We start from the raw sequence: 26,411 nt of genomic DNA on the forward strand, positions 1-26,411 counted from the left end.
CCCAGGAATCTAAATCTGGTTTTGTGGGTTCTTCACTCTCATCCTTTTGACATTTTACACTGAAATTAACAACTTTTTACTAAATTTGTTTTTGAGCTGGGACCTATTTGTGTCCCTACAAATTTTTTATATCAATTATATTATGACTAGTCCTAAAGCCCGTGTACACTGGCCATTTTTTGCAGTACAGCGGTCCCACCCCTTGCTCGCTCTCTATCCCCCCTCTTTTGCTCTCTCTCTCTCTCTCTCTCTTTTGCTCTCTCTCTTTTGCTCTCTCTCTTTTGCTCTCTCTTTTGCTCTCTCTCTTTTGCTCTCTCTCTTTTGCTCTCTCTCTTTTGCTCTCTCTCTCCCCCTCTCTCTTTTGCTGGCTGTCTCCCCCTCTCTCTTTTGCTGGCTGTCTCCCCCTCTCTCTTTTGCTGGCTGTCTCCCCCTCTCTCTTTTGCTGGCTGTCTCCCCCTCTCTCTTTTGCTGGCTGTCTCCCCCTCTCTCTTTTGCTGGCTGTCTCCCCCTCTCTCTTTTGCTGGCTGTCTCCCCCTCTCTCTTTTGCTGGCTGTCTCCCCCTCTCTCTTTTGCTGGCTGTCTCCCCCTCTCTCTTTTGCTGGCTGTCTTCCCTCTCTCTTTTGCTGACTGTCTTCCCCTCTCTTTTGCTGGCTCTCTCCCCCTCTCTCTTTTGCTGGCTGTCTTCCCCCTCTCTCTTTTGCTGGCTGTCTTCCCCCCTCTCTCTTTTGCTGGCTGTCTTCCCCCCTCTCTCTTTTGCTGGCTGTCTTTCCCCCTCTCTCTTTTGCTGGCTTTCTCCCCCTCTCTCTTTTGCTGGCTTTCTCCCCCTCTCTCTTTTGCTGGCTTTCTCCCCCTCTCTCTTTTGCTGACTGTCTTCCCTCTCTCTTTTGCTGACTGTCTTCCCCTCTCTTTTGCTGACTGTCTTCCCCCCTCTCTCTTTTGCTGGCTGTCTTCCCCCCTCTCTCTTTTGCTGGCTGTCTTCCCCCCTCTCTCTTTTGCTGGCTGTCTTCCCCCCTCTCTCTTTTGCTGGCTGTCTTCCCCCCTCTCTCTATTGCTGTCCGTCTCCCCCCTCTCTATTGCTGTCTCTCTCTCTCTCTCTCTCCACCCTCTTCTGCTCTTTCTATCCCCCCTCTTTAGAGCTCTTTGTCTCTCTGCAGCCGCCCCGGCATCTGGCCCTGCCCACGTTACGCCCGACCACGTTGCACCCGTCCGGCCACGCCCACTCCACCACACGACGCCTGGTCAGTTGGAAGGCCAGGTGTGTTTGTCCTCGTGCACAGTCTCTACTGCGCATGACAGCTTCGGACAAACACATTTGGTCTTTTATTATATAGGATATGGAAATTTTCTGAATTTCCATTTAGTTTCTGCTTATGTTTTTTCTCTTAGAAGTTTGCTAGATTGTGGTTCTTTCGATCATTCTAGAGAAGAGCAACACTATTGAATACATACGTCTTGATGTTGTCAGATGTGTCTCATATTTGGAAACTATTAGGGAAATTTCTTGCATTATAATTAATATGAAAAATAACCTCTGATTTCCCTAAAACAACTTCAACTAATTTGATTTGCTCTGCGATAGTGATGGTTTATGATTGTGTGAAAGAGCCAAGTACTGGAACTTAAAGCATGCATGTTGTCCCCTTGTACTGCCATGTTGTCCCCCTTCACTCTTTCACTTAATTCTGCCTGTTTAATGTTTGTGTTTTAGTGCAAGCAGAATTTTATAGGAAGATCTTATACGGCTTCCTAATTTCTCTTGTTAAGTGTGTTCAGTCCACGGGTCATCCATTACTTATGGGATATATTCTCCTTCTCAACAGGAAGTTGCAAGAGGATCACCCAAGCAGAGCTGCTATATAGCTCCTCCCCTCACATGTCATACCCAGTCATTCCCTTGCAACCCTCAACAAAGAAGGAGGTCGCGAGAGGAGCTGGAGTTTTTACTTAATTATTCTTCAATCAAAAGTTTATTTTAAATGGCACCGGAGTGTGCTGTTTTTCTATCTCAGGCAGTATTTGGAAAAAGAAACTGCCTGCGTTTTCTATGATCTTAGCAGGCATAACTAAGATCCACTGGCTGTTCTCGACATTCTGAGGAGTGGGGTAACTTCAGAAAATGGGAATAGCATGCGGGGTCTCCCGCAAATGAGGTATGTGCAGTACAATATTTTCTGGGAATGGAATTGACTAAGAAAACACTGCTGTTACCCGTATGATGTAAGTACAGCCTTAAATGCAGTAGTAGTGACTGGTATCAGGCTGATAAATGTATGCACGGTAGAGTTATTTTCTAGGGACTAGAATTTGACTGAAAAAATACTGTTAATACTGATATAATGTGTGAGCCTTAACTGCAGTAGAAGCGACTGGTAGCAGGCTTAGTAATAACTTTACACAGCATCTGAAATGTTGTTTTTTAAAACGTTTACTGGCATGTTAATCGTTTTGTGAGGTACTTTGGTGATAAATCTTTTTGGGCATGATTTTTTTCCACACGGCTAACGTATATTTCTGCATAGAAACCGTTATATCAGGTCTCCCACTGTTGTAATAGGAGTGGGAGGGACCTTTTTAGCGCCTTGTTGCGCAGTTAAAATTCTAGCACAGTCTTCCTGCTTCTTCCTCTTTGATCCAGGACGTCTCCAGAGAGCTCAGGGATCTTCAAAATTCGTTTTTGAGGGAGGTAATCAGTCACAGCAGACCTGTGACAGTGTGTTTGACTGTGATAAAAGCGTTAAATCTTAATTTGATATCCGTTTTTTGGGTACTGAGGGGTTAATCATCCTTTTGCTAATGGGTGCAATCCTCTGCTAATTAATACATTTAAAGAATTGTTGACTATAACTGAACTAGTTCTTTGTTATTCAATTGTGTTTTTTAAAAAAGCGCTGCAGCGTTTTTTATATTGCTTGTAAACTTATTGAAGTAATTTCCAAGCTTGCTAGCTTCATTGCTAGTCTGTTTAAACATGTCTGATACAGAGGAATCTGCTTGTTCATTATGTTTAAAAGCCGATGTGGAGCCCAATAGAAATATGTGTACCAATTGTATTGATATTACTTTGAATAAAAGTCAATCTGTACCGATAAAGAAATTATCACCAGACAACGAGGGGGAAGTTATGCCGTCTAACTCTCCTCACGTGTCAGTACCTTCGTCTCCCGCTCGGAAGGTGCGTAAGATTGAGGCGCCAAGTACATCAAGGCCCTTACAAATCACTTTACATGATATGGCTAATGCTATGAAAGAAGTATTATACAATATGCCCGAGTTAAGAGGCAAGCGCGACAGCTCTGGGTTAAGGACAGAGCGCGCCGATGACACGAGAGCCATGTCTGATACTGCGTCACAATTTGTAGAACATGAGGACGGAGAGCTTCATTCTGTGGGTGACGGTTCTGATTCGGGGAGACCGGATTCAGACATTTCAAATTTTAAATTTAAGCTTGAGAACCTCCGCGTGTTGCTAGGGGAGGTGTTAGCGGCTCTCAATGATTGTGACACGGTGGCAATCCCAGAGAAATTATGTAGGCTGGATAAATACTATGCGGTACTGGTGTGTACTGACGTTTTTCCTATACCAAAGAGGCTTACAGAGATTATTAGCAAGGAGTGGGATAGACCCGGTGTGCCTTTTTCCCCTCCTCCGATATTTAGAAAAATGTTGCCTATAGACGCCACCACACGAGACTTATGGCAGACGGTCCCTAAGGTGGAGGGAGCAGTTTCTACTTTAGCCAAGCGTACCACTATCCCGGTGGAGGATAGCTGTGCTTTCTCAGATCCAATGGATAACAAATTAGAGGGTTAACTTAAGAAAATGTTTGTTCAACAAGGTTTTATATTACAGCCTCTTGCATGAATTGCGCCTGTCACTGCTGCAGCGGCATTCTGGTTTGAGTCTCTGGAAGAGGCGATTCGCACAGCACCATTGGATGAATCTTTGAGCAAGATTAGAACCCTTAAGCTGGCTAATGCGTTTGTTTCGGATGCCGTAGTGCATTTAACCAAACTTACGGCTAAGAATTCCGGATTTGCCATACAGGATCGCAGAGCGCTATGGCTTAAATCCTGGTCAGCAGATGTAACTTCTAAGTCTAAACTACTAAACATTCCTTGCAAAGGGCAGACCTTATTCGGGCCCGGCTTGAAGGAAATTATTGCTGACATTACTGGAGGTAAGGGCCACACCCTTCCTCAGGACAGTGCCAAATCAAAGGCCAAACAGTCTAATTTTCGTGCCTTTCGTAATTTCAAGGCAGGAGCAGCATCAACTTCCTCCGCTCCAAAACAGGAAGGAACTACTGCTCGTTACAGACAGGGTTGGAAAGGCAACCAGTCATGGAACAAGGGCAAGCAGGCCAGAAAGCCTACTTCCGCCCCTAAGACAGCATGAAGACAGGGCCCCCTTTCCGGAGACGGATCTAGTGGGGGGCAGACTTTCTCTCTTCGCCCAGGCTTGGGCAAGAGATGTACAGGATCCCTGGACGTTGGAGATTATATCTCAGGGATACCTTCTGGATTTCTAAACTTCTCCTCCACAAGGGAGGTTTCATCTGTCAAGGTTATCAACAAACATAGTGAAGAAAGAGGCATTTCTACAATGTGTACAAGACCTCTTAGTGATGGGAGTGATCCACCCAGTTCCGCGAACGGAACAGGGGCAAGGGTTTTATTCAAATCTGTTTGTGGTTCCCAAGAAAGAGGGAACCTTCAGACCAATCTTAGACTTAAAAATCTTAAACAAATTCCTAAGGGTTCCGTCGTTCAAGATGGAAACCATTCGGACCATCCTACCCATGATCCAAGAGGGTCAATATATGACCACAGTGGACTTAAAGGATGCCTACCTTCACATACCGATTCACAAAGATCATTTTCGGTACCTAAGGTTTGCCTTTCTAGATAGGCATTACCAGTTTGTAGCTCTTCCCTTCGGGTTAGCTACGGCACCGAGAATTTTTACAAAGGTTCTGGGCTCACTTCTGGCGGTACTAAGACCACGAGGCATAGCGGTGGCTCCGTACCTAGACGACATTCTGATACAAGCGTCAAGTTTTCAAAATGCAAAGTCTCATACAGAGATGGTTCTAGTATTTCTGAGGTCGCATGGGTGGAAAGTGAACGTGGAGAAGAGTTCTCTGTTACCACTCACAAGGGTCCCTTTTCTAGGGACTCTTACAGATTCTGTAGAGATGAAGATTTACCTGACGGAGTCCAGGTTATCAAAGATTCTCAATGCTTGCCGTGTCCTTCACTCCATTCCAAGCCCATCAGTAGCTCAGTGCATGGAAGTAATCGGCTTAATGGTTGCGGCAATGGACATAGTGCCATTTGCGCCCCTACATCTCAGACCGCTGCAACTATGCATGCTAAGTCAATGGAACGGGGATTACTCAGATCTGTCCCCTTTGCTAAATCTGGACCAGGCGACCAGAGATTCTCTTCTCTGGTGGTTGTCACGGGTTCATCTGTCCAAAGGAATGACTTTTCGCAGACCAGATTGGACGATTGTAACAACAGATGCCAGCCTACTAGGCTGGGGAGCAGTCTGGAACTCCCTGAAGACTCAGGGATCGTGGACTCAGGAGGAGAGACTCCTCCCGATAAACATTCTAGAATTAAGAGCAATATTCAATGCTCTTCTAACTTGGCCTCAGTTAGCAACACTGAGGTTCATCAGATTTCAGTCGGACAACATCACGACTGTGGCTTACATCAATCATCAAGGGGGAACCAGGAGTTCCCTAGCGATGTTGGAAGTCTCGAAGATAATTCGCTGGGCAGAGTCTCACTCTTGCCACCTGTCAGCGATCTACATCCCAGGCGTGGAGAACTGGGAGGCGGATTTTCTAAGTCGACAGACCTTTCATCCGGGGGAGTGAGAACTTCACTCGGAGGTATTTGCTCAACTGATTCGTCGTTGGGGCAAACCGGATCTGGATCTCATGGCATCTCGCCAGAACGCCAAGCTTCCTTGTTACGGATCCAGGTCCAGGGACCCGGGTGCGGTGCTGGTAGATGCACTAGCAGCCCCTTGGGTTTTCAACATAGCTTATGTGTTTCCACCTTTTCCGTTGCTACCTCGACTGATTGCCAGGATCAAACAGGAGAGAGCATCAGTGATTCTGATAGCGCCTGCGTGGCCACGCAGGACCTGGTATGCAGACCTAGTGGACATGTCGTCCTGTCCACCATGGTCTCTACCCCTGAGGCAGGACCTTCTAATCCAGGGTCCTTTCAACCATCCAAACCTAATTTCTCTGAGGCTGACTGCTTGGAAATTGAACGCCTGATTCTATCAAAGCGTGGGTTTTCGGATTCGGTTATTGATACATTAATACAGGCTCGGAAACCTGTTACCAGAAAAATTTACCACAAGATATGGCGTAAATATTTATATTGGTGTGAATCCAAGAGTTACTCATGGAGTAAGGTTAGGATTCCTAGGATATTGTCTTTTCTACAAGAGGGTTTAGAAAAGGGCTTATCCGCTAGTTCGCTAAAGGGACAGATTTCTGCTCTGTCTATTCTTTTACACAAGCGTCTGGCAGAGAATCCAGACGTCCAGGCTTTTTGTCAGGCTTTGGCTAGGATTAAGCCTGTGTTTAAAACTGTTGCTCCTCCGTGGAGCTTAAACTTGGTTCTTAAAGTTCTTCAGGGTGTTCCGTTTGAACCCCTTCATTCCATTGATATTAAGCTTTTATCTTGGAAAGTTCTGTTTTTGATGGCTATTTCCTCGGCTCGAAGAGTTTCTGAGTTATCTGCCTTACATTGTGATTCTTCTTATCTGATCTTTCATTCAGACAAGGTAGTCCTGCGTACTAAACCTGGGTTTTTACCTAAGGTTGTTTCTAACAGGAATATCAATCAAGAGATTGTTGTTCCATCGTTATGTCCTAATCCTTCAAAGAAGGAACGTCTTTTGCATAATCTAGACGTGGTCCGTGTCCTGAAGTTCTACTTACAGGCAACTAAAGATTTTCGACAAACTTCTTCTCTGTTTGTCGTTTACTCTGGACAGAGGAGAGGTCAAAAGGCTTCGGCTACCTCTCTCTTTTTGGCTTCGTAGCATAATACGCTTAGCCTATGAGACTGCTGGACAGCAGCCTCCTGAAAGAATTACAGCTCATTCCACTAGAGCTGTGGCTTCCACCTGGGCCTTTAAGAATGAGGCCTCTGTTGAACAGATTTGCAAGGCTGCAACTTGGTCTTCACTTCATACTTTTTCCAAATTTTACAAATTTGACACTTTTGCTTCTTCGGAGGCTGTTTTTGGGAGAAAGGTTCTACAGGCAGTGGTTCCTTCTGTTTAATGTTCCTGCCTTGTCCCTCCTATCATCCGTGTACTTTAGCTTTGGTATTGGTATCCCATAAGTAATGGATGACCCGTGGACTGAACACACTTAACAAGAGAAAACATATTTTATGCTTACCTGATAAATTTATTTCTCTTGTAGTGTGTTCAGTCCACGGCCCGCCCTGTCTTTTTGAGGCAGGTTCTAAATTTTAAATTATAACTCCAGTCACCACTGCACCCTATAGTTTCTCCTTTCTCGTCTTGTTTCGGTTGAATGACTGGATATGACATGTGAGGGGAGGAGCTATATAGCAGCTCTGCTTGGGTGATCCTCTTGCAACTTCCTGTTGGGAAGGAGAATATATCCCATAAGTAATGGATGACCCGTGGACTGAACACACTACAAGAGAAATAAATTTATCAGGTAAGCATAAATTATGTTTTTTAGCCATCTTTTATCTCCTAGCCATATTACAAAAGACTGTATGAATGCCTGTTATGCCTGGCACTGGTTTTTAGTAATGTCACGGTCAAACTTCTCTGTCCTCCCTTTTGACAAAAGTAACAGATTATATGTAGGAGGCATTTCTACCTGCTCTGGTGGTCAAAGGTAATCTACCTACAGATAAAGCTCTACTTTGTGTGTGATGAAATGAATTCATTGTATAGATTTGGTTATTATGTTATCTTAATCGCATGAATTTTGCAATAGTTCATATACCTCTTGTGTAATATAAACATGTTTTCTAGCAAAGTAAATAGATTTCATGGAGGTTGTTAGCTGCTTATGCTGGGTTATATTTCTCTTGTTAAGTGTATCCAGTCCACGGATCATCCATTACTTGTGGGATATTCTCCTTCCCAACAGGAAGAGTTGCAAGAGGATCACCCACAGCAGAGCTGCTACATAGCTCCTCCCCTCACTGACATATCCAGTCATTCTCTTGCATCTCTCAACTAAGATGGAGGTCGTAAGAGGACTGTGGTGTTTTATACTTAGTTTATTTCTTCAATCAAAAGTTTGTTATTTTTAAATGGTACCGGAGTGTACTGTTTATCTCAGGCAGTATTTAGAAGAAGAATCTGCCTGCGTTTTCTATGATCTTAGCAGAAGTAACTAAGATCCTTTGCTGTTCTCACATATTCTGAGGAGTGAGGTAACTTCAGAGGGGGAATAGCGTGCAGGTTTTCCTGTAATAAGGTATGTGCAGTTAAAATATTTTTCTAGTAATGGAATTTGCTAAAAAATGCTGCTGATACCGAAGTAATGTAAGTAAAGCCTTAAATGCAGTGATAGCGACTGGTATCAGGCTTATTAATAGAGATACATACTCTTATAAAAGTGTATTTTAAAACGTTTGCTGACATGTTTAATCGTTTTTTACATATGTTTGGTGATAAAACTTATTGGGGCCTAGTTTTTTTCCACATGGCTGGCTTGAATTTTGCCTAGAAACAGTTCCCTGAGGCTTCCCACTGTTGTAATATGAGTGGGAGGGGCCTATTTTAGCGTTTTTTTTGCACAGCAAAAATTAGACACAGACATCCAGCTTCTTCCTGCATGATCCAGGACTTCTCTGAAGGGCTCAAAAGGCTTCAAAAGTCATATTGAGGGAGGTAAAAAGCCACAGTAGAGCTGTGGCAGTTGTGACTGTTTAAAAAACGTTTTTGTCATTTGTTATTCCGTTTTTGGTATTAAGGGGTTAATCATCCATTTGCAAGTGGGTGCAATGCTCTGCTAACTTATTACATACACTGTAAAAATTTTGTTAGTGTAACTGCATTTTTTCACTGTTATTTCAAAATTTGGGAAAATTTGTGTTTCTTAAAGGCGCAGTAACGTTTTTTATATTGCTTGTAAACTTGTTTTAAAGTGTTTTCCAAGCTTGCTAGTCTCATTGCTAGTCTGTTTAAACATGTCTGACACAGAGGAACCTACTTGTTCATTATGTTTGAAAGCCATGGTGGAGCCCCATAGGAGAATGTGTACTAAATGTATTGATTTCACCTTAAACAGTAAAGATCAGTCTTTATCTATAAAATAATTATCACCAGAGGGTTCTGTCGAGGGGGAAGTTATGCCGACTAACTCTCCCCACGTGTCAGACCCTTCGCCTCCCGCTCAGGGGACGCACGCTATTATTGGCGCCAATTACATCAGGGACGCCCATAGCGATTACCTTGCAGGACATGGCTGCAATCATGAATAATACCCTGTCAGAGGTATTATCTAGATTGCCTGAATTAAGAGGCAAGCGCGATAGCTCTGGGGTTATAGAGATACAGAGCGCGCAAATGCTGTTAGAGCCATGTCTGATACTGCGTCACAATATGCAGAACATGAGGACGGAGAGCTTCAGTCTGTGGGTGACATCTCTGACTAGGGGAAACCTGATTCAGAGATTTCTAATTTGAAATTTAAACTTGAGAACCTCCGTGTATTGCTTGGGGAGGTATTAGCTGCTCTGAATGACTGTAACACAGTTGAAATTCCAGAGAAATTGTGTAGGCTGGATAGATACTATGCGGTGCCGGTGTGTACTGACGTTTTTCCTATACCTAAAAGGCTTACAGAAATTATTAGCAAGGAGTGGGATAGACCCGGTGTGCCCTTTTCCCCACCTCCTATATTTAGAAAAATGTTTGCAATAGACGCCACTACACGGGAATTATGGCAGACGGTCCCTAAGGTGGAGGGAGCAGTTTCTACTTTAGCAAAGCGTACCACTATCCCGGTTGAGGACAGTTGTGCTTTTTCAGATCCAATGGATAAAAAATTGGAGGGTTACCTTAAGAAAATGTTTATTCAACAAGGTTTTATTTTACAGCCCCTTGCATGCATTGCGCCTGTCACTGCTGCGGCGGCATTCTGGTTTGAGGCCCTGGAAGATACCATCCAGACAGCTCTATTGAATGAAATTATTGACAAGCTTAGAACGCTTAAGCTAGCTAACTCATTTGTTTCTGATGCCATTGTTCATTTGACTAAACTAACGGCTAAGAATTCCGGATTCGCCATCCATGCGCGTAGGGCGCTATGGCTTAAATCCTGGTCAGCTGACGTGACTTCAAAGTCTAAATTACTCAACATTCCTTTCAAGGGGCAGACCTTATTCAGGCCTGGCTTGAAGGAAATTATTGCTGACATTACTGGAGGCAAGGGTCATACCGTTCCTCAGGAAAAGGCCAAACAGTCTAATTTTCGTGCCTTTCGAAATTTCAAGGCAGGAGCAGCATCAACTTCCTCCGCTTCAAAACAAGAGGGAACTGTTGCTCATTCCAGACAGGCCTGGAAACCTAACCAGTCCTGGAACAAGGGCAAGCAGGCCAGGAAGCATGCTGCTGCCCCCAAGACAGCATGAAGGAACGGCCCCCTATCCGTAAACAGATCTAGTGGGGGGCAGACTTTCTCTCTTCGCCCAGGCGTGGGCAAGAGATGTTCAGGATCCCTGGGCGTTTGAGATCATATCTCAGGGATATCTTCTGGACTTCTAAGCTTCTCCTCCACAAGGGAGATTTCATCTTTCAAGGTTATCAGCAAACCAGATAAAGAAAGAGGCATTCCTAAGCTGTGTGCAAGACCTCCTAGTAATGGGAGTGATCCACCCAGTTCCGCGGACGGAACAGGGACAGGGATTTTATTCAAATCTGTTTGTGGTTCCCAAGAAAGGGGGAACCTTCAGACCAATCTTGGATCTAAAGATCTTAAACAAATTCCTCAGAGTTCCATCATTCAAAATGGAAACTATTCGGACCATCCTACCCATGATCCAAGAGGGTCAGTACATGACCACAGTAGACTTAAAGGATGCCTACCTTCACATACCGTTTCACAAAGATCATCATCGGTTCCTAAGGTTTGCCTTTCTAGACAGGCATTACCAATTTGTAGCTCTTCCCTTCGGGTTGGCCACTGCCCCAAGAATTTTTACAAAGGTTCTGGGCTCACTTCTGGCGGTTCTAAGACCGTGAGGCTTAGCGGTGGCTCCGTATCTAGACGACATCCTGATACAGGCGTCAAGCTTTCAAATTGCCAAGTCTCATACAGAGATAGTTCTGGCATTTCTGAGGTCGCATGGGTGGAAAGTGAACGTGGAAAAGAGTTCTCTATCACCACTCACAAGAGTCTCCTTCCTAGGAACTCTTATAGATTCTGTAGAGATGAAAATTTACCTGACGGAGTCCAGGTTATCAAAACTTGTAAATGCTTGCCGTATCCTTCATTCCATTCCACACCCGTCAGTGGCTCAGTGCATGGAAGTAATCGGCTTAATGGTAGCGGCAATGGACATAGTGCCATTTGCGCGCCTGCATCTCAGACCGCGGCAATTATGCATGCTAAATCAGTGGAATGGGGATTACTCAGATTTGTCCCCTCTACTAAATCTGGATCAAGAGACCAGAGATTCTCTTCTCTGGTGGCTTTCTCGGGTCCATCTGTCCAAGGGTATGACCTTTCGCAGGCCAGATTGGACGATTGTAAGAACAGATGCCAGCCTTCTAGGTTGGGGCGCAGTCTGGAACTCCCTGAAGGCTCAGGGATCGTGGACTCAGGAGGAGAAACTCCTCCCAATAAATATTCTGGAGTTAAGAGCAATATTCAAGGCTCTTCTAGCTTGGCCTCAGTTAGCAACACTGAGGTTCATCGGATTTCAGTCGGACAACATCACGACTGTGGCTTGCATCAACCATCAAGGGGGAACCAGGAGTTCCCTAACGATGTTAGAAGTCTCAAAGATAATTCGCTGGGCAGAGTCTCACTCTTGCCACCTGTCAGCGATCCACATCCCAGGCGTAGAGAACTGGGAGGCGGATTTTCTAAGTCGTCAGACTTTTCATCCGGGGGAGTGGGAACTCCATCCGGAGGGGGAACCAGGAGTTCCCTAGCGATGTTAGAAGTCTCAAAGATAATTTGCTGGGCAGAGTCTCACTCTTGCCACCTGTCAGCGATCCACATCCCAGGCGTAGAGAACTGGGAGGCGGATTTTCTAAGTCGTCAGACTTTTCATCCGGGGGAGTGGGAACTCCATCCGGAGGTGTTTGCTCAACTGGTCCATCGTTGGGGCAAACCAGAACTGGATCTCATGGCGTCTCGCCAGAACGCCAAGCTTCCTTGTTACGGATCCAGGTCCAGGGACCCGGGAGCAACGCTGATAGATGCTCTAGCAGCTCCTTGGTTCTTCAACCTGGCCTATGTGTTTCCACCGTTTCCTCTGCTCCCTCGACTGATTGCCAAAATCAAACAGTAGAGAGCATCAGTGATTCTGATAGCGCCTGCGTGGCCACGCAGGACCTGGTATGCAGACCTAGTGGACATGTCATCTCTTCCACCATGGACTCTGCCTCTGAGGCAGGACCTTCTAATACAAGGTCCTTTCAATCATCCAAATCTAATTTCTCTGAGACTGACTGCATGGAGATTGAACGCTTGATTCTATCAAGGCGTGGCTTCTCAGAGTCAGTCATTGATACCTTAATACAGGCTCAGAAGCCTGTCACCAGGAAGATCTACCATAAGATATGGCGTATCTTTATTGGTGTGAATCCAAGAGTTACTCATGGAATAAGGTTAGTATTCCTAGGATATTCTCCTTTCTCCAAGAGGGTTTGGACAAAGGCTTATCAGCTAGTTCTTTAAAAGGACAGATCTCTGCTCTGTCTATTCTTTTGCACAAGCGTCTGGCAGAAGTTCCAGACGTCCAGGCATTTTGTCAGACTTTGGTTAGGATTAAGCCTGTGTTTAAAACTGTTGCTCCCCCGTGGAGCTTAAACTTGGTTCTTAAAGTTCTTCAGGGAGTTCAGTTTGAACCCCTTCATTCCATTGATATTAAACTTTTATCTTGGAAAGTTCTGTTTTTGATGGCTATTTCCTCGGCTCGAAGAGTCTCTGAGTTATCTGCCTTACATTGTGATTCTCCTTATCTGATTTTTCATTCAGATAAGGTAGTTCTGCGTACCAAACCTGGGTTTTTACCTAAGGTGGTTTCTAACAGGAATATCAATCAAGAGATTGTTGTTCCATCATTGTGTCCTAATCCTTCTTCAAAGAAGGAACGTCTTTTGCATAATCTGGACGTAGTCCGTGCCTTGAAGTTTTACTTACATGCTACTAAAGATTTTCGTCAAACATCTGCCCTGTTTGTCGTTTACTCTGGACAGAGGATAGGTCAAAAAGCTTCGGCAACCTCTCTCTCCTTTTGGCTTCGGGGTATAATACGCTTAGCCTATGAGACTGCTGGACAGCAGCTCCCTGAAAGGATTACAGCTCATTCTACTAGAGCTGTGGCTTCTACCTGGGCCTTTAAAAATGAGGCCTCTGAACAGATTTGCAAGGCTGCGACTTGGTCTTCGCTTCACACCTTTTCAAAATTTAACAAATTTTACACTTTTGCTTCTTCGGAGGCTGTTTTTGGGAGAAAGGTTCTACAGGCAGTGGTTCCTTCCGTTTAAGTTCCTGCCTTGTCCCTCCCATCATCCGTGTACTTTAGCTTTGGTATTGGTATCCCACAAGTAATGGATGATCCGTGGACTGGATACACTTAACAAGAGAAAACATAATTTATGCTTACCTGATAAATTTATTTCTCTTGTAGTGTATCCAGTCCACGGTCCGCCCTGTCCTTTTAAGGCAGGTCTAAATTTTAATTAAACTACAGTCACCACTGCACCCTATGGTTTCTCCTTTCTCGTCTTGTTTCGGTCGAATGACTGGATATGTCAGTGAGGGGAGGAGCTATGTAGCAGCTCTGCTGTGGGTGATCCTCTTGCAACTTCCTGTTGGGAAGGAGAATATCCCACAAGTAATGGATGATCCGTGGACTGGATACACTACAAGAGAAATAAATTTATCAGGTAAGCATAAATTATGTTTTTTCACTGGGTGTGAACAGGTGTTAGTATGCTATGGTCGTTTTATTTACCAGTGTGTGTAAACCAAACCCCAAATGCTTGTTTATTCTGATCTCTTATTTCTCACTGCAGCACAGGCGCTGGTAGCTACGTCCCCACCAACTCACAGTCACATGGAGGATGAGATTTTTAACCAATCTAGCAGCACTCCCACCTCAACTACATCAAGCTCCCCTATTCCACCCAGTCCGGCCAACTGTACAACCGTAAGTCCCTCTGTATTAAATGCTATCAGTGACTTAAAGGGATATGAAACCCAATGATTTTCTTTCATGATTCATATAGACCATACGATTTTTAACCAATTACCTGCTGGGAACTTCAGAGAATAACTTACCTAAAATCCAGGAAAAGTTTTAGTATTTTTTCTATCACTCCATTTAAACAGAAATTATAGAACCTTTGTTTTGTTTTTTTTTACCTGTCAAAACTTTTTTTTTCTTTTTAAGTAGGCAACCCAAGGTATTGGTTTAGGCCCATTTTGGTATATTCTATGCTACCATTTCCAATGTCAAATGCAATCATTTAAAAAAAATAGTTAACTTTTTCACAAACTTTGGGTTTCTAACTGATTTTATTTACATACCGCTTGTGCATCCATGACACAAATGATTTTAAAGGGACAGTCTACATTAGATTGTTGTTATTTTAAAAGATGGATAATCCCTTTTCTTTCCTATGGCATGGAGAGTCCACAATTTAATTCCAATTACTAGTGGGATATTCAACTCCTGGCCAACAGGAGGAGACAAAGAGCACCCCAGCAGAGCTGTTAAGTGTCGCTTCCCTTACCCATAATCCCCAGTTATTCTCTTTGTCTCTGTCAAAGGAGGATGTGCGAAGATGGTGTCTGAAGATATTTAATCCTTTAATGGGTACATTTCCCTGCAAGCAAGGATTGGGGCTATGCTGTGTCCATGCCAATCTCTTTAGTAAGAGTAATAGTGGCTTTTAGCAGTTAGAAGTCAGCGAGGTGGTCTTTGCTTAACTTCTAACATTGCTACACCATTATAGAAAACCAGGGTTGGTTACTCTGTTTTTTCTTTCTCTTCAGGTCCCTGTCAGCGGTCGGATGAGGCTGGCAGACCTGAAGCTGCTTTGACTGTTCCACAGCTGAAGACCCTGGAGGGTAAGTTCTTTTCATATTTACTCAAGAAGCTTAATACACATGGAGAAGACTTGGATTTGAGGACCTACTCCCTTCAGAAGGGGTCTACCTTTTATTATTTATTTGTCTGTTAATTCTGAGATATTTTGCCGCTGAGCAGAAACCTGGTTTTCTTCATAATTGGAAAGAGTCCACAGTTGCATTCATTACTTTTGGGAAATAAGAACCTGGCCACCAGGAGGAGGCAAAGACACCCCAGCCAAAGGCTTAAATACTCCTCCCACTCCCCTCATCCCCCAGTCATTCTTTGCCTTTCGTCCCTGTAGGTTGGCAGAGAAGTGTCAGAAGTTGTTTTCGTCTCTTATGGAGGGTAGTACTCTTCGACATGGGACGGGAGTTTTAAGTAATCCTGTCCGTCTCTCAGTGAGGGCTTGGATGAAAGTTAGAGTCCGGAGATGCAGGAAGAGTCTTTCTGCGAAACCATCCAAACTCATATTAACAGCTCCACAAGCAATCTGCGTTGTCTGTTTTCGTTTCGCTGCCTGCTTCTTCTCTGAAGTCCATGGCGGAGGCGAAGCTACTATCCGTCGCACTTGAAGGGCCGTGTTCCTGTTCCACGGCGTAGATTCCGGTAAGATCGTTTAATTTTACTTCTTCATGATTTTACTGTAACTCATTTGTTCCTGCAAACTTGCATGAAAAATACAGGGTCTCAGTGGGACTCCTTTACTATCTTGGAATCAAGGGTTAATATCTCCTGAGGGGGATTATTGAACAGGTTTTTTTTTAATCATGTTTGTTATGTAATTCAATCTGCTTTTGTGTAGTGTAAACTGGGCTTGTGGCCTTTTTGGAACATAACAGCCTTTCGAAGTGACGCAACCTTATGGTTGGGGGCTCTTTTTTTGGACTGTACGGTTCACCTTGTGACCGGGCGTGTTTACGTTCTGGTCTTCCATTTCGGCATTCCGGACTGTGTGGTGACAGAGAATTCTAGTCCGCTGGTATCGGGTTCATAGGAGGTGGTGAGTGCCCCAGCCATTGTGGGTGTCGGGCGGTTTAAATTGTTTTACATATAGTCCATTTTTTTTGGTTATCCTTTATCCAGTTATGGAGGATGCTGATGTTGAGATTGGTCAACTTTCTGATTAAGATTTTTCGTCCTATGATGAATGCGCATTGACTCCGGTCAGTCTTTTATGCTCTTTAGACCGTCCTAGAGAGCCTTGTTCCTCAGGCTCGGGGTTTCAAGGGACTGCTGAGCCATCCGCCTCGGCGGGGCCCTTTCCTCCGGGAGGCAAGTTACCTACCACTCCCTACTACTACTACACATGCGGGTAACCCAAGTTATGTGTTTCCCTCCGCGGAGGGTGGATTGTTCCCCCTAAGGTTGTGACATGTTTTCACTTTTATAAACAAGAGACTCTTCCCAGTGTTGCTCAAGGTGTATAGTGTATGGGGAGGGAAATAAATCCTGTCCAAAGCTGTTTGTACGTGCAAAACGTGCAGTATGTAAAAGTGTAAACAGAGCTAAATCTGCGGTGTGGCAGGTTTGAATGCGGCTAAACACCGGAGTGGTGTATAACTCACCAAACTTGCTGCTTTAGCCTTTCTCTGTGAGCCTTTATGGAATCCTGCCCCGCTGCTGTGCCACTTGTTCCTCACTCATGGAGATCGTTGTCCTGTGCTCCGATATCCATCCGTATGGGCATACCGCTCCACAGCCTCCGTGGTGCTGTGTTTGCACGCTGTAGCTGAGCGTGGTCAGGCGCTTCCTGGTCCGTGACGTGAATCGTCTCCTGCGCCAATGGGATTCCCTGCTACACATTCGTAGCCCCATACACCAACTAGCCACTTGAGTGCCGAGATTCGAGCCTGGTAACTGTGTATATCCAAACAACAAAAGATGCAAAAAACCAGGCGAGTCTCCAGGCACTGTAGAATAAAAGTTCAAAATTGATTGGAAGCCAAAAAGGAATGTTTAAAAACAAAGTGAGCATAAAATAAGAAAGCTGGGCTGTCTTACGCGTTTCGGCTACATGATTAACAAAAGTGCATTCATATATTATACTGAGAAACTATTATAAATGTGACAGGCATGGAAAGAAAAGAACAAGTGCTATACTATACAAGATTATCGTCATACAATACCAAATGAGGGGCAAGTAAAAAAATATAAACTGGAGTAACAACCAGTAATGATAACTTACTATCACAAGTGTTACAAATGTAAATATAAAGGGGAAGAAAAACTACAATTTCTTAACACGGGGGTATGTCCCTTTAAATTGCAGTTCTTTTCTTTCCATGCCTGTCACATTTATAATAGTTTCTCAGTATAATATATGAATGCACTTTTGTTAATCATGTTCAGCTGGGGCTTTGTTTTTCCAGCCACTGGGCTATTTAAGCCCGGTGTCTGCTCTTACAAGGTGTGTCTATGAGTAAGGCCAACATGTAGCCGAAACGCGTAAAACAGCCCAGCTTTCTTATTTTACGCTCACTTTGTTTTTAAACATTCCTATTTGGCTTCCAATAAATTTTGAACTTTTATTCTACAGTGCCTGGAGACTCGCCTGGTTTTTTGCATCTTTTGATGTATTCACTTTTACATACTTTTGGCGCTTGCGCGTCTACAAAGTCCAGATGTTTATTTGTGATTGTGCTCGTGCCCGATTGCCCCAGGTCTCTCGGCCACTGGAGGGCATGTGCAGTTTCCTGCGGGTGTAACTGTTCCTGAGTGTTGTGCCTTTTGTTAGACAGGCTCGCCTTTGTGTTTCACTCACACGTTTTTGAGCTGTTTGGGGACCCTCTCCTTCTCGGTTATGGGACTCATCAGTCTCCTCCTTTGAATGGCTCACCTTGTTAGGCATGGGGGGATGAAGTAATCTCCTTTAATTCTTGTTATCGAGATCCTTCCCAGTTTTGTGGGAAGAACAGGGTTTCCGTTAGGCTGGTCCTGCGGATCTTCTGTTCTTCTTGGGCGTTAACCCTCGGGTTGCCTGTTTATTTTATTTTATCCGGTTAGGATGAAAATTATTTTCTTTTTTATACTATATTTCCTGCGGGAACTTAAGAATCTCTGTGATCGATACTCGCTGTTTGTTTCTACAGAAGTTGTTCGGGACACGTTAGTCCCATGTTATTCTGTTTTTCTTCCTCCCTCTTTGAGGGCGGATTTAGCCAGCTTGGCAGTTATGACCCTGGTTGCAGACTTCTTGGGTTCAGCTCTTCTGTCTCGCGGCTTATTCAGACACGTGGTGCCTATTATACCTTGCTGGTCAGGTTGGGGTGCCGAATGCTCTTAACATTATTTGTTTTTGTTGTTTGTTTTACAAGTTCCAGCTAAGCATTCTCAAGAGGACTTGTGGCTCTCGGGATTGTTTCAGTCCTATATAGCCATCTCTCTGGTGACTTGGTCAGTGAATTTTGCTGCGTCACTCTGTTTCCGATACCCTCGGAACCTAGAGTATTCTTCCCACGTGGTGGGAAAATTAGAGGGCTTAGTGCCTCTTTCCACCGTCAGGGCGGTGTTGCTTTAGGAAATTTTCCTTTCTTTCATGTAATTGGCAAGAGTCCATGATCTAGTGACATATGGGATATACAATCCTACCAGGAGGGGCAAAGTTTCCCAAACCTCAAAATGCCTATAAATACACCACACCCACAATTCAGTTTTACAAACTTTGCCTCCTATGGAGTTGGTGAAGTAAGTTTGTGCTTGATTTTTATGATTTCTTCTGTGATAAGCACTTCTAAGCATTCTGAAGCCCAATTCCTCTCAGAGTACAGTGTTTGTCAGAGGGATGTGAAGAGAGTATCGCCTATTTGATTTTATGGTTTTCCTTTGCGTGAAATCTTTTCAAGAGTTCTCTGTTATCGATCGTAGGGATTCATCTCCTACCTCCCTTTTGAGATCGACTATATACTTATATACCATTACCTCTGCTGATAGCTTTCAGTACTGGCTTGGCTATCTGCTATATGTTGATGGGTGTCTTTCGGTAAGTATGTATCATTATTTAAGACTCTCTCAGCTATGGTTTGCGCTTTATGTATTAATATATAGATTTAAATATATGTATTTTACTTATATTTGTCATGAGTCAGGTCTATGTGTATTTCTCCAACATAGGTGTGTCCGGTCCACGGCGTCATCCTTACTTGTGGGATATTCTCTTCCCCAACAGGAAATGGCAAAGAGCCCAGCAAAGCTGGTCACATGATCCCTCCTAGGCTCCGCCTACCCCAGTCATTCTCTTTGCCGTTGTACAGGCAACATCTCCACGGAGATGGCTTAGAGTTTTTTAGTGTTTAACTGTAGTTTTTATTATTCAATCAAGAGTTTGTTATTTTGAAATAGTGCTGGTATGTACTATTTACTCAGAAACAGAAAAGAGATGAAGATTTCTGTTTGTATGAGGAAAATGATTTTAGCAACCGTCACTAAAATCCATGGCTGTTCCACACAGGACTGTTGAGAGCAATTAACTTCAGTTGGGGGAACAGTGTGCAGTCTCTTGCTGCTTGAGGTATGACACATTCTAACAAGACGATGTAATGCTGGAAGCTGTCATTTTCCCTATGGGATCCGGTAAGCCATGTTTATTACGATTGTAAATAAGGGCTTCACATGGGCTTATTAAGACTGTAGACTTTTTCTGGGCTAAATCGATTCATTATTAACACATATTTAGCCTTGAGGAATCATTTTATTTGGGTATTTTGATATAATAATATCGGCAGGCACTGTTTTAGACACCTTATTCTTTAGGGGCTTTCCCAAAGCATAGGCAGAGTCTCATTTTCGCGCCGGTGTTGCGCACTTGTTTTTGAGAGGCATGGCATGCAGTCGCATGTGAGAGGAGCTCTGATACTTAGAAAAGACTTTCTGAAGGCGTCATTTGGTATCGTATTCCCCTTTGGGCTTGGTTGGGTCTCAGCAAAGCAGATACCAGGGACTGTAAAGGGGTTAAAGTTAAAAACGGCTCCGGTTCCGTTATTTTAAGGGTTAAAGCTTCCAAATTTGGTGTGCAATACTTTTAAGGCTTTAAGACACTGTGGTGAAAATTTGGTGAATTTTGAACAATTCCTTCATGTTTTTTCGCAATTGCAGTAATAAAGTGTGTTCAGTTTAAAATTTAAAGTGACAGTAACGGTTTTATTTTAAAACGTTCTTTGTACTTTGTTATCAAGTTTATGCCTGTTTAACATGTCTGAACTACCAGATAGACAAAAAATAAACCTAATTTTCGTCCCTTTCGTAGAAACGGACCAGCCCAAAGTGCTACGTCCTCTAAGCAAGAGGGTAATACTTCTCAAGCCAAGCCAGCTTGGAGACCAATGCAAGGCTGGAACAAGGGAAAACAGGCCAAGAAACCTGCCACTGCTACCAAGACAGCATGAAATGTTGGCCCCCGATCCGGGACCGGATCTGGTGGGGGGCAGACTCTCTCTCTTCGCTCAGGCTTGGGCAAGAGATGTTCTGGATCCTTGGGCACTAGAAATAGTCTCCCAAGGTTATCTTCTGGAATTCAAGGGGCTTCCCCCAAGGGGGAGGTTCCACAGGTCTCAGTTGTCTTCAGACCACATAAAAAGACAGGCATTCTTACATTGTGTAGAAGACCTGTTAAAAATGGGAGTGATTCATCCTGTTCCATTAAGAGAACAAGGGATGGGGTTCTACTCCAATCTGTTCATAGTTCCCAAAAAAGAGGGAACGTTCAGACCAATCTTAGATCTCAAGATCTTAAACAAGTTTCTCAAGGTTCCATCGTTCAAGATGGAAACCATTCGAACTATTCTTCCTTCCATCCAGGAAGGTCAATTCATGACCACGGTGGATTTAAAGGATGCGTATCTACATATTCCTATCCACAAGGAACATCATCGGTTCCTAAGGTTCGCATTCCTGGACAAGCATTACCAGTTCGTGGCGCTTCCTTTCGGATTAGCCACTGCTCCAAGGATTTTCACGAAGGTACTAGGGTCCCTTCTAGCTGTGCTAAGACCAAGGGGCATTGCTGTAGTACCTTACTTGGACGACATTCTAATTCAAGCGTCGTCCCTTACTCAAGCAAAGGCTCACACGGACATAGTCCTGGCCTTTCTCAGATCTCACGGATGGAAAGTGAACGTGGAAAAGAGTTCTCTATCTCCGTCAACAAGGGTTCCCTTCTTGGGAACAATAATAGACTCCTTAGAAATGAGGATATTTCTGACAGAGGCCAGAAAAACAAAGCTTCTAGACTCTTGTCGGATACTTCATTCCGTTCCTCTTCCTTCCATAGCTCAGTGCATGGAAGTGATCGGGTTGATGGTAGCGGCAATGGACATAGTTCCTTTTGCACGCATTCATCTAAGACCATTACAACTGTGCATGCTCAGTCAGTGGAATGGGGACTATACAGACTTGTCTCCGAAGATACAAGTAAATCAGAAGACCAGAGACTCACTCCGTTGGTGGCTGTCCCTGGACAACCTGTCACGAGGGATGACATTCCGCAGACCAGAGTGGGTCATTGTCACGACCGACGCCAGTCTGATGGGCTGGGGCGCGGTCTGGGGATCCCTGAAAGCTCAGGGTCTTTGGTCTCGGGAAGAATCTCTTCTACCGATAAATATTCTGGAACTGAGAGCGATATTCAATGCTCTCAAGGCTTGGCCTCAGCTAGCGAGGGCCAAGTTCATACGGTTTCAATCAGACAACATGACAACTGTTGCGTACATCAACCATCAGGGGGGAACAAGGAGTTCCCTGGCGATGGAAGAAGTGACCAAAATCATTCTATGGGCGGAGTCTCACTCCTGCCACCTGTCTGCTATCCACATCCCAGGAGTGGAAAATTGGGAAGCGGATTTTCTGAGTCGTCAGACATTGCATCCGGGGGAGTGGGAACTCCATCCGGAAATCTTTGCCCAAGTCACTCAGCTGTGGGGCATTCCAGACATGGATCTGATGGCCTCTCGTCAGAACTTCAAAGTTCCTTGCTACGGGTCCAGATCCAGGGATCCCAAGGCGGCTCTAGTGGATGCACTAGTAGCACCTTGGACCTTCAAACTAGCTTATGTGTTCCCGCCGTTTCCTCTCATCCCCAGGCTGGTAGCCAGGATCAATCAGGAGAGGGCGTTGGTGATCTTGATAGCTCCTGCGTGGCCACGCAGGACTTGGTATGCAGATCTGGTGAATATGTCATCGGCTCCACCTTGGAAGCTACCTTTGAGACGAGACCTTCTTGTTCAGGGTCCGTTCGAACATCCGAACCTGGTTTCACTCCAGCTGACTGCTTGGAGATTGAACGCTTGATCCTATCGAAGCGAGGGTTCTCAGATTCTGTTATCGATACTCTGGTTCAGGCCAGAAAGCCTGTAACTAGAAAGATTTACCACAAAATTTGGAAAAAATATATCTGTTGGTGTGAATCTAAAGGATTCCCTTGGGATAAGGTTAAGATTCCTAAGATTCTATCCTTCCTTCAAGAAGGATTGGAAAAAGGATTGTCTGCAAGTTCCCTGAAGGGACAGATTTCTGCCTTGTCTGTGTTACTTCACAAAAAGCTGGCAGCTGTGCCAGATGTTCAAGCCTTTGTTCAGGCTCTGGTTAGAATTAAGCCTGTTTACAAACCTTTGACTCCTCCTTGGAGTCTCAATTTAGTTCTTTCAGTTCTTCAGGGGGTTCCGTTTGAACCCTTACATTCCGTTGATATTAAGTTATTATCTTGGAAAGTTTTGTTTTTAGTTGCAATTTCTTCTGCTAGAAGAGTTTCAGAATTATCTGCTCTGCAGTGTTCTCCTCCTTATCTGGTGTTCCATGCAGATAAGGTGGTTTTACGTACTAAACCTGGTTTTCTTCCAAAAGTTGTTTCTAACAAAAACATTAACCAGGAGATTATCGTACCTTCTCTGTGTCCGAAACCAGTTTCAAAGAAGGAACGTTTGTTGCACAATTTGGATGTTGTTCGCGCTCTAAAATTCTATTTAGATGCTACAAAGGATTTTAGACAAACATCTTCCTTGTTTGTTGTTTATTCCGGTAAAAGGAGAGGTCAAAAAGCAACTTCTACCTCTCTCTCTTTTTGGATTAAAAGCATCATCAGATTGGCTTACGAGACTGCCGGACGGCAGCCTCCCGAAAGAATCACAGCTCATTCCACTAGGGCTGTGGCTTCCACATGGGCCTTCAAGAACGAGGCTTCTGTTGATCAGATATGTAGGGCAGCGACTTGGTCTTCACTGCACACTTTTACCAAATTTTACAAGTTTGATACTTTTGCTTCTTCTGAGGCTATTTTTGGGAGAAAGGTTTTGCAAGCCGTGGTGCCTTCCATTTAGGTGACCTGATTTGCTCCCTCCCTTCATCCGTGTCCTAAAGCTTTGGTATTGGTTCCCACAAGTAAGGATGACGCCGTGGACCGGACACACCTATGTTGGAGAAAACAGAATTTATTTTTACCTGATAAATTACTTTCTCCAACGGTGTGTCCGGTCCACGGCCCGCCCTGTTTTTTTTAATCAGGTCTGATAATTTATTTTCTTTAACTACAGTCACCACGGTACCATATGGTTTCTCCTATGCTAATATTCCTCCTTAACGTCGGTCGAATGACTGGGGTAGGCGGAGCCTAGGAGGGATCATGTGACCAGCTTTGCTGGGCTCTTTGCCATTTCCTGTTGGGGAAGAGAATATCCCACAAGTAAGGATGACGCCGTGGACCGGACACACCGTTGGAGAAAGTAATTTATCAGGTAAACATAAATTCTGTTTTCCTTTTGCAGTCCAGCAGTTTCGTTATGGGAATCATGTTTTAGGAAGTTTACCTGGGGTATAGTGTCTTTCAATTTGATTTGTTTTATTTTTTGAAAACTGTTATTTATTGTATCATTCTTGGTGCGAGAATTTTCTTGGTCGCGAATGTGCGTCTGTCATTTCCGGCGTCATAGTTGACGCTAAGTTGTTTGGCACGAAATTGTGTTTGTTATGACGCGGGTTGCGTCATTTCCGGATGTTGGCGCCAAAAAATTAAATTCTCAACTTCATTTTGTGTCGTGCGCCATACTTGGCGCCAAAAAAATTGTTTTATTTTACCTCACTTCCTATATGCTCATTACCTTCTTTATGCTCAGAGGGCTATGCTATTTGCTTTTTTTTTTTTTTTTTTTGCCAATTTTAGCATTTGCATTTTTTCCCATTCCTGAAACTGCTATATGTGGAAATAAGATATTTCTGTTTAATGTTATTTTACTTCTTTACATTTTACAAGATGTCTCAATCTGATCCTGTCTCATAAGCAGTTGTAGGAACCATGCTGCCTGAACACAGTTCTACCAAAGCTAAGTGCATCTGTTTTAAGCTAGTGGAGATTATATCTCCAGCTGTAGTATGTAACAGTTGTCATGATAAGCTTTTGCATGCAGAAAAGGTTTCTATTAGTGCTAGTACAGTATATGTTGTTCCTTCAACATCTAAAGTACATGATATTCCTGTTGATATGAAAATTATATTGCTGAGGCGATTCAGAAGGCTATGGCTGCTATACCGCCTTCAAATAAACATAAAAGGTCTTTTAAAACTTCTCATAATACTGATGACTTTTTAATTTTTTTATTTTAATATTTTTTATTGAGGTTAAAAACAAAACAGTACATAATTGCTCCAAATAAGAGCCCTTAGATAGTGAATTACAGCAATAAACAAACGTGTTGCTATGCATAGTATTGCACAGTTCAAATTAGGTGTCAAGAATTACAATATACAATTAGACTTCACAATTTAACACTGATATAAACTGCAGGATATTCTCATAAAGCTGTATATATGGTAAGCAGAGCATAAAACAAACCTCAGTTTTTGTTTATATATATGAAAAAGTAATAACCCCCTATGAGAGAATTAATAAAGAGTGCAAAAAACATATATTCCTCTGATTAAAGACAGCGGCCTCTCTTGGGCCACCAGGTATGCATATCAAATTGAATTGGGGATGCTTTGGGGTAAGAACAGAAGGGGTCGCTCCTGGACCCTAGTAGGTAACTTAGTTAAGGAGTAACGGTGTGGTCAGAACCTAATATAAATTGCAAAGAAGAGATCTATAAATTATTGGGCATAGTGTATAGTGGCTATGTTATATCAGTTGGACGGTAAGCAAAAATGTATGCATATATCTTATATACAAAGACAAACGGTAACAAACCCTCCTGTTGTATAGTAAAGTTCTGAAAACTGTATAGAGCTGCTTTCTGGTGGGTTATTAATACAAAGCTTAAATATTGTTGTGGTATGGAGTTAGCCTGTTGAGTATAGGATCAAAGGCAAGCATATCTGCCATTAATCATTTCTAAGATTAGGAGGTAAAGACCAATATTTCTCCAAATATCAGGTGTAAATAAGTATAGAATGTAAATGTTTGGCTTCCACGGCATCTGGCAGCTCATAACATTATATCTAACTAGATAGTCATACAGAATAGGGAAGGAGAAACTTTAACTTTAATTTACATAAATCCACCTATATAAAATAGACATTAGCAATATTTCAATAGTGGCTCCATTGTGAAACAGGCATAGCTAGATAATAGTAGAACAATATATGAAAAGCAATTAGTATGTGGTAAAATGAAACTGACTTTAGTAACTGTTAGATTAGACATACAAATAGAAATTTGAACATAGCGATCTGTGAAAAGATCTTATAGTTAGCCCATACCAAACCTAGATAGCCAACTCATGTCCATGCTAGTTAGTATCCACAGAGTCCATGTCCACAAGTCTAAAAAATTGTCGTATTATGACACAAATAGGTAAAGTTTGACCCAGAATTCATAGTGCACAGAATACTTTAGGGTATTAAGGTCACAATGAGCTAAGTCCTATGTGTAAGGCAGTTCATAGGCATGCAGGGAAAGTTTATCATCCGATGCTCTGTTTGCCTAGATTCGGAAGAATTTTAAACACGTGTGCGTGGCCTGCGGTTAAGCCAGATATTAAAAAGCTAAGCATCTCTGAGCATTTAGGGAAACAGTCTGTGGAAACTTCTAGGCGGGCTGACTCCGTGGACAATATACCGAATGGCCAAATCTTACCTCCGGAACTCCGGTC

The 26,411-nt window shown here is 43.5% G+C and overlaps 1 protein-coding gene across 2 annotated transcripts in view; it reads left to right on the top strand.

Annotated features, from left to right (window-relative positions):
• The window catches only part of CNOT3 (CCR4-NOT transcription complex subunit 3), a 181,024-nt gene that overhangs the window by 19,181 nt on the left and 135,432 nt on the right, over positions 1-26,411 (top strand). For both annotated transcript variants that reach the window (XM_053690725.1, XM_053690726.1), the window contains exon 3: positions 14,282-14,415. In XM_053690725.1, coding sequence (XP_053546700.1) covers positions 14,282-14,415 — 134 coding nt within the window. The remainder of the gene's footprint in view (positions 1-14,281; positions 14,416-26,411) is intronic.

This window comes from Bombina bombina, chromosome 8 (genome assembly GCF_027579735.1).
Source record: "Bombina bombina isolate aBomBom1 chromosome 8, aBomBom1.pri, whole genome shotgun sequence".
Classification (NCBI taxonomy): Eukaryota; Metazoa; Chordata; class Amphibia; order Anura; family Bombinatoridae; genus Bombina; species Bombina bombina.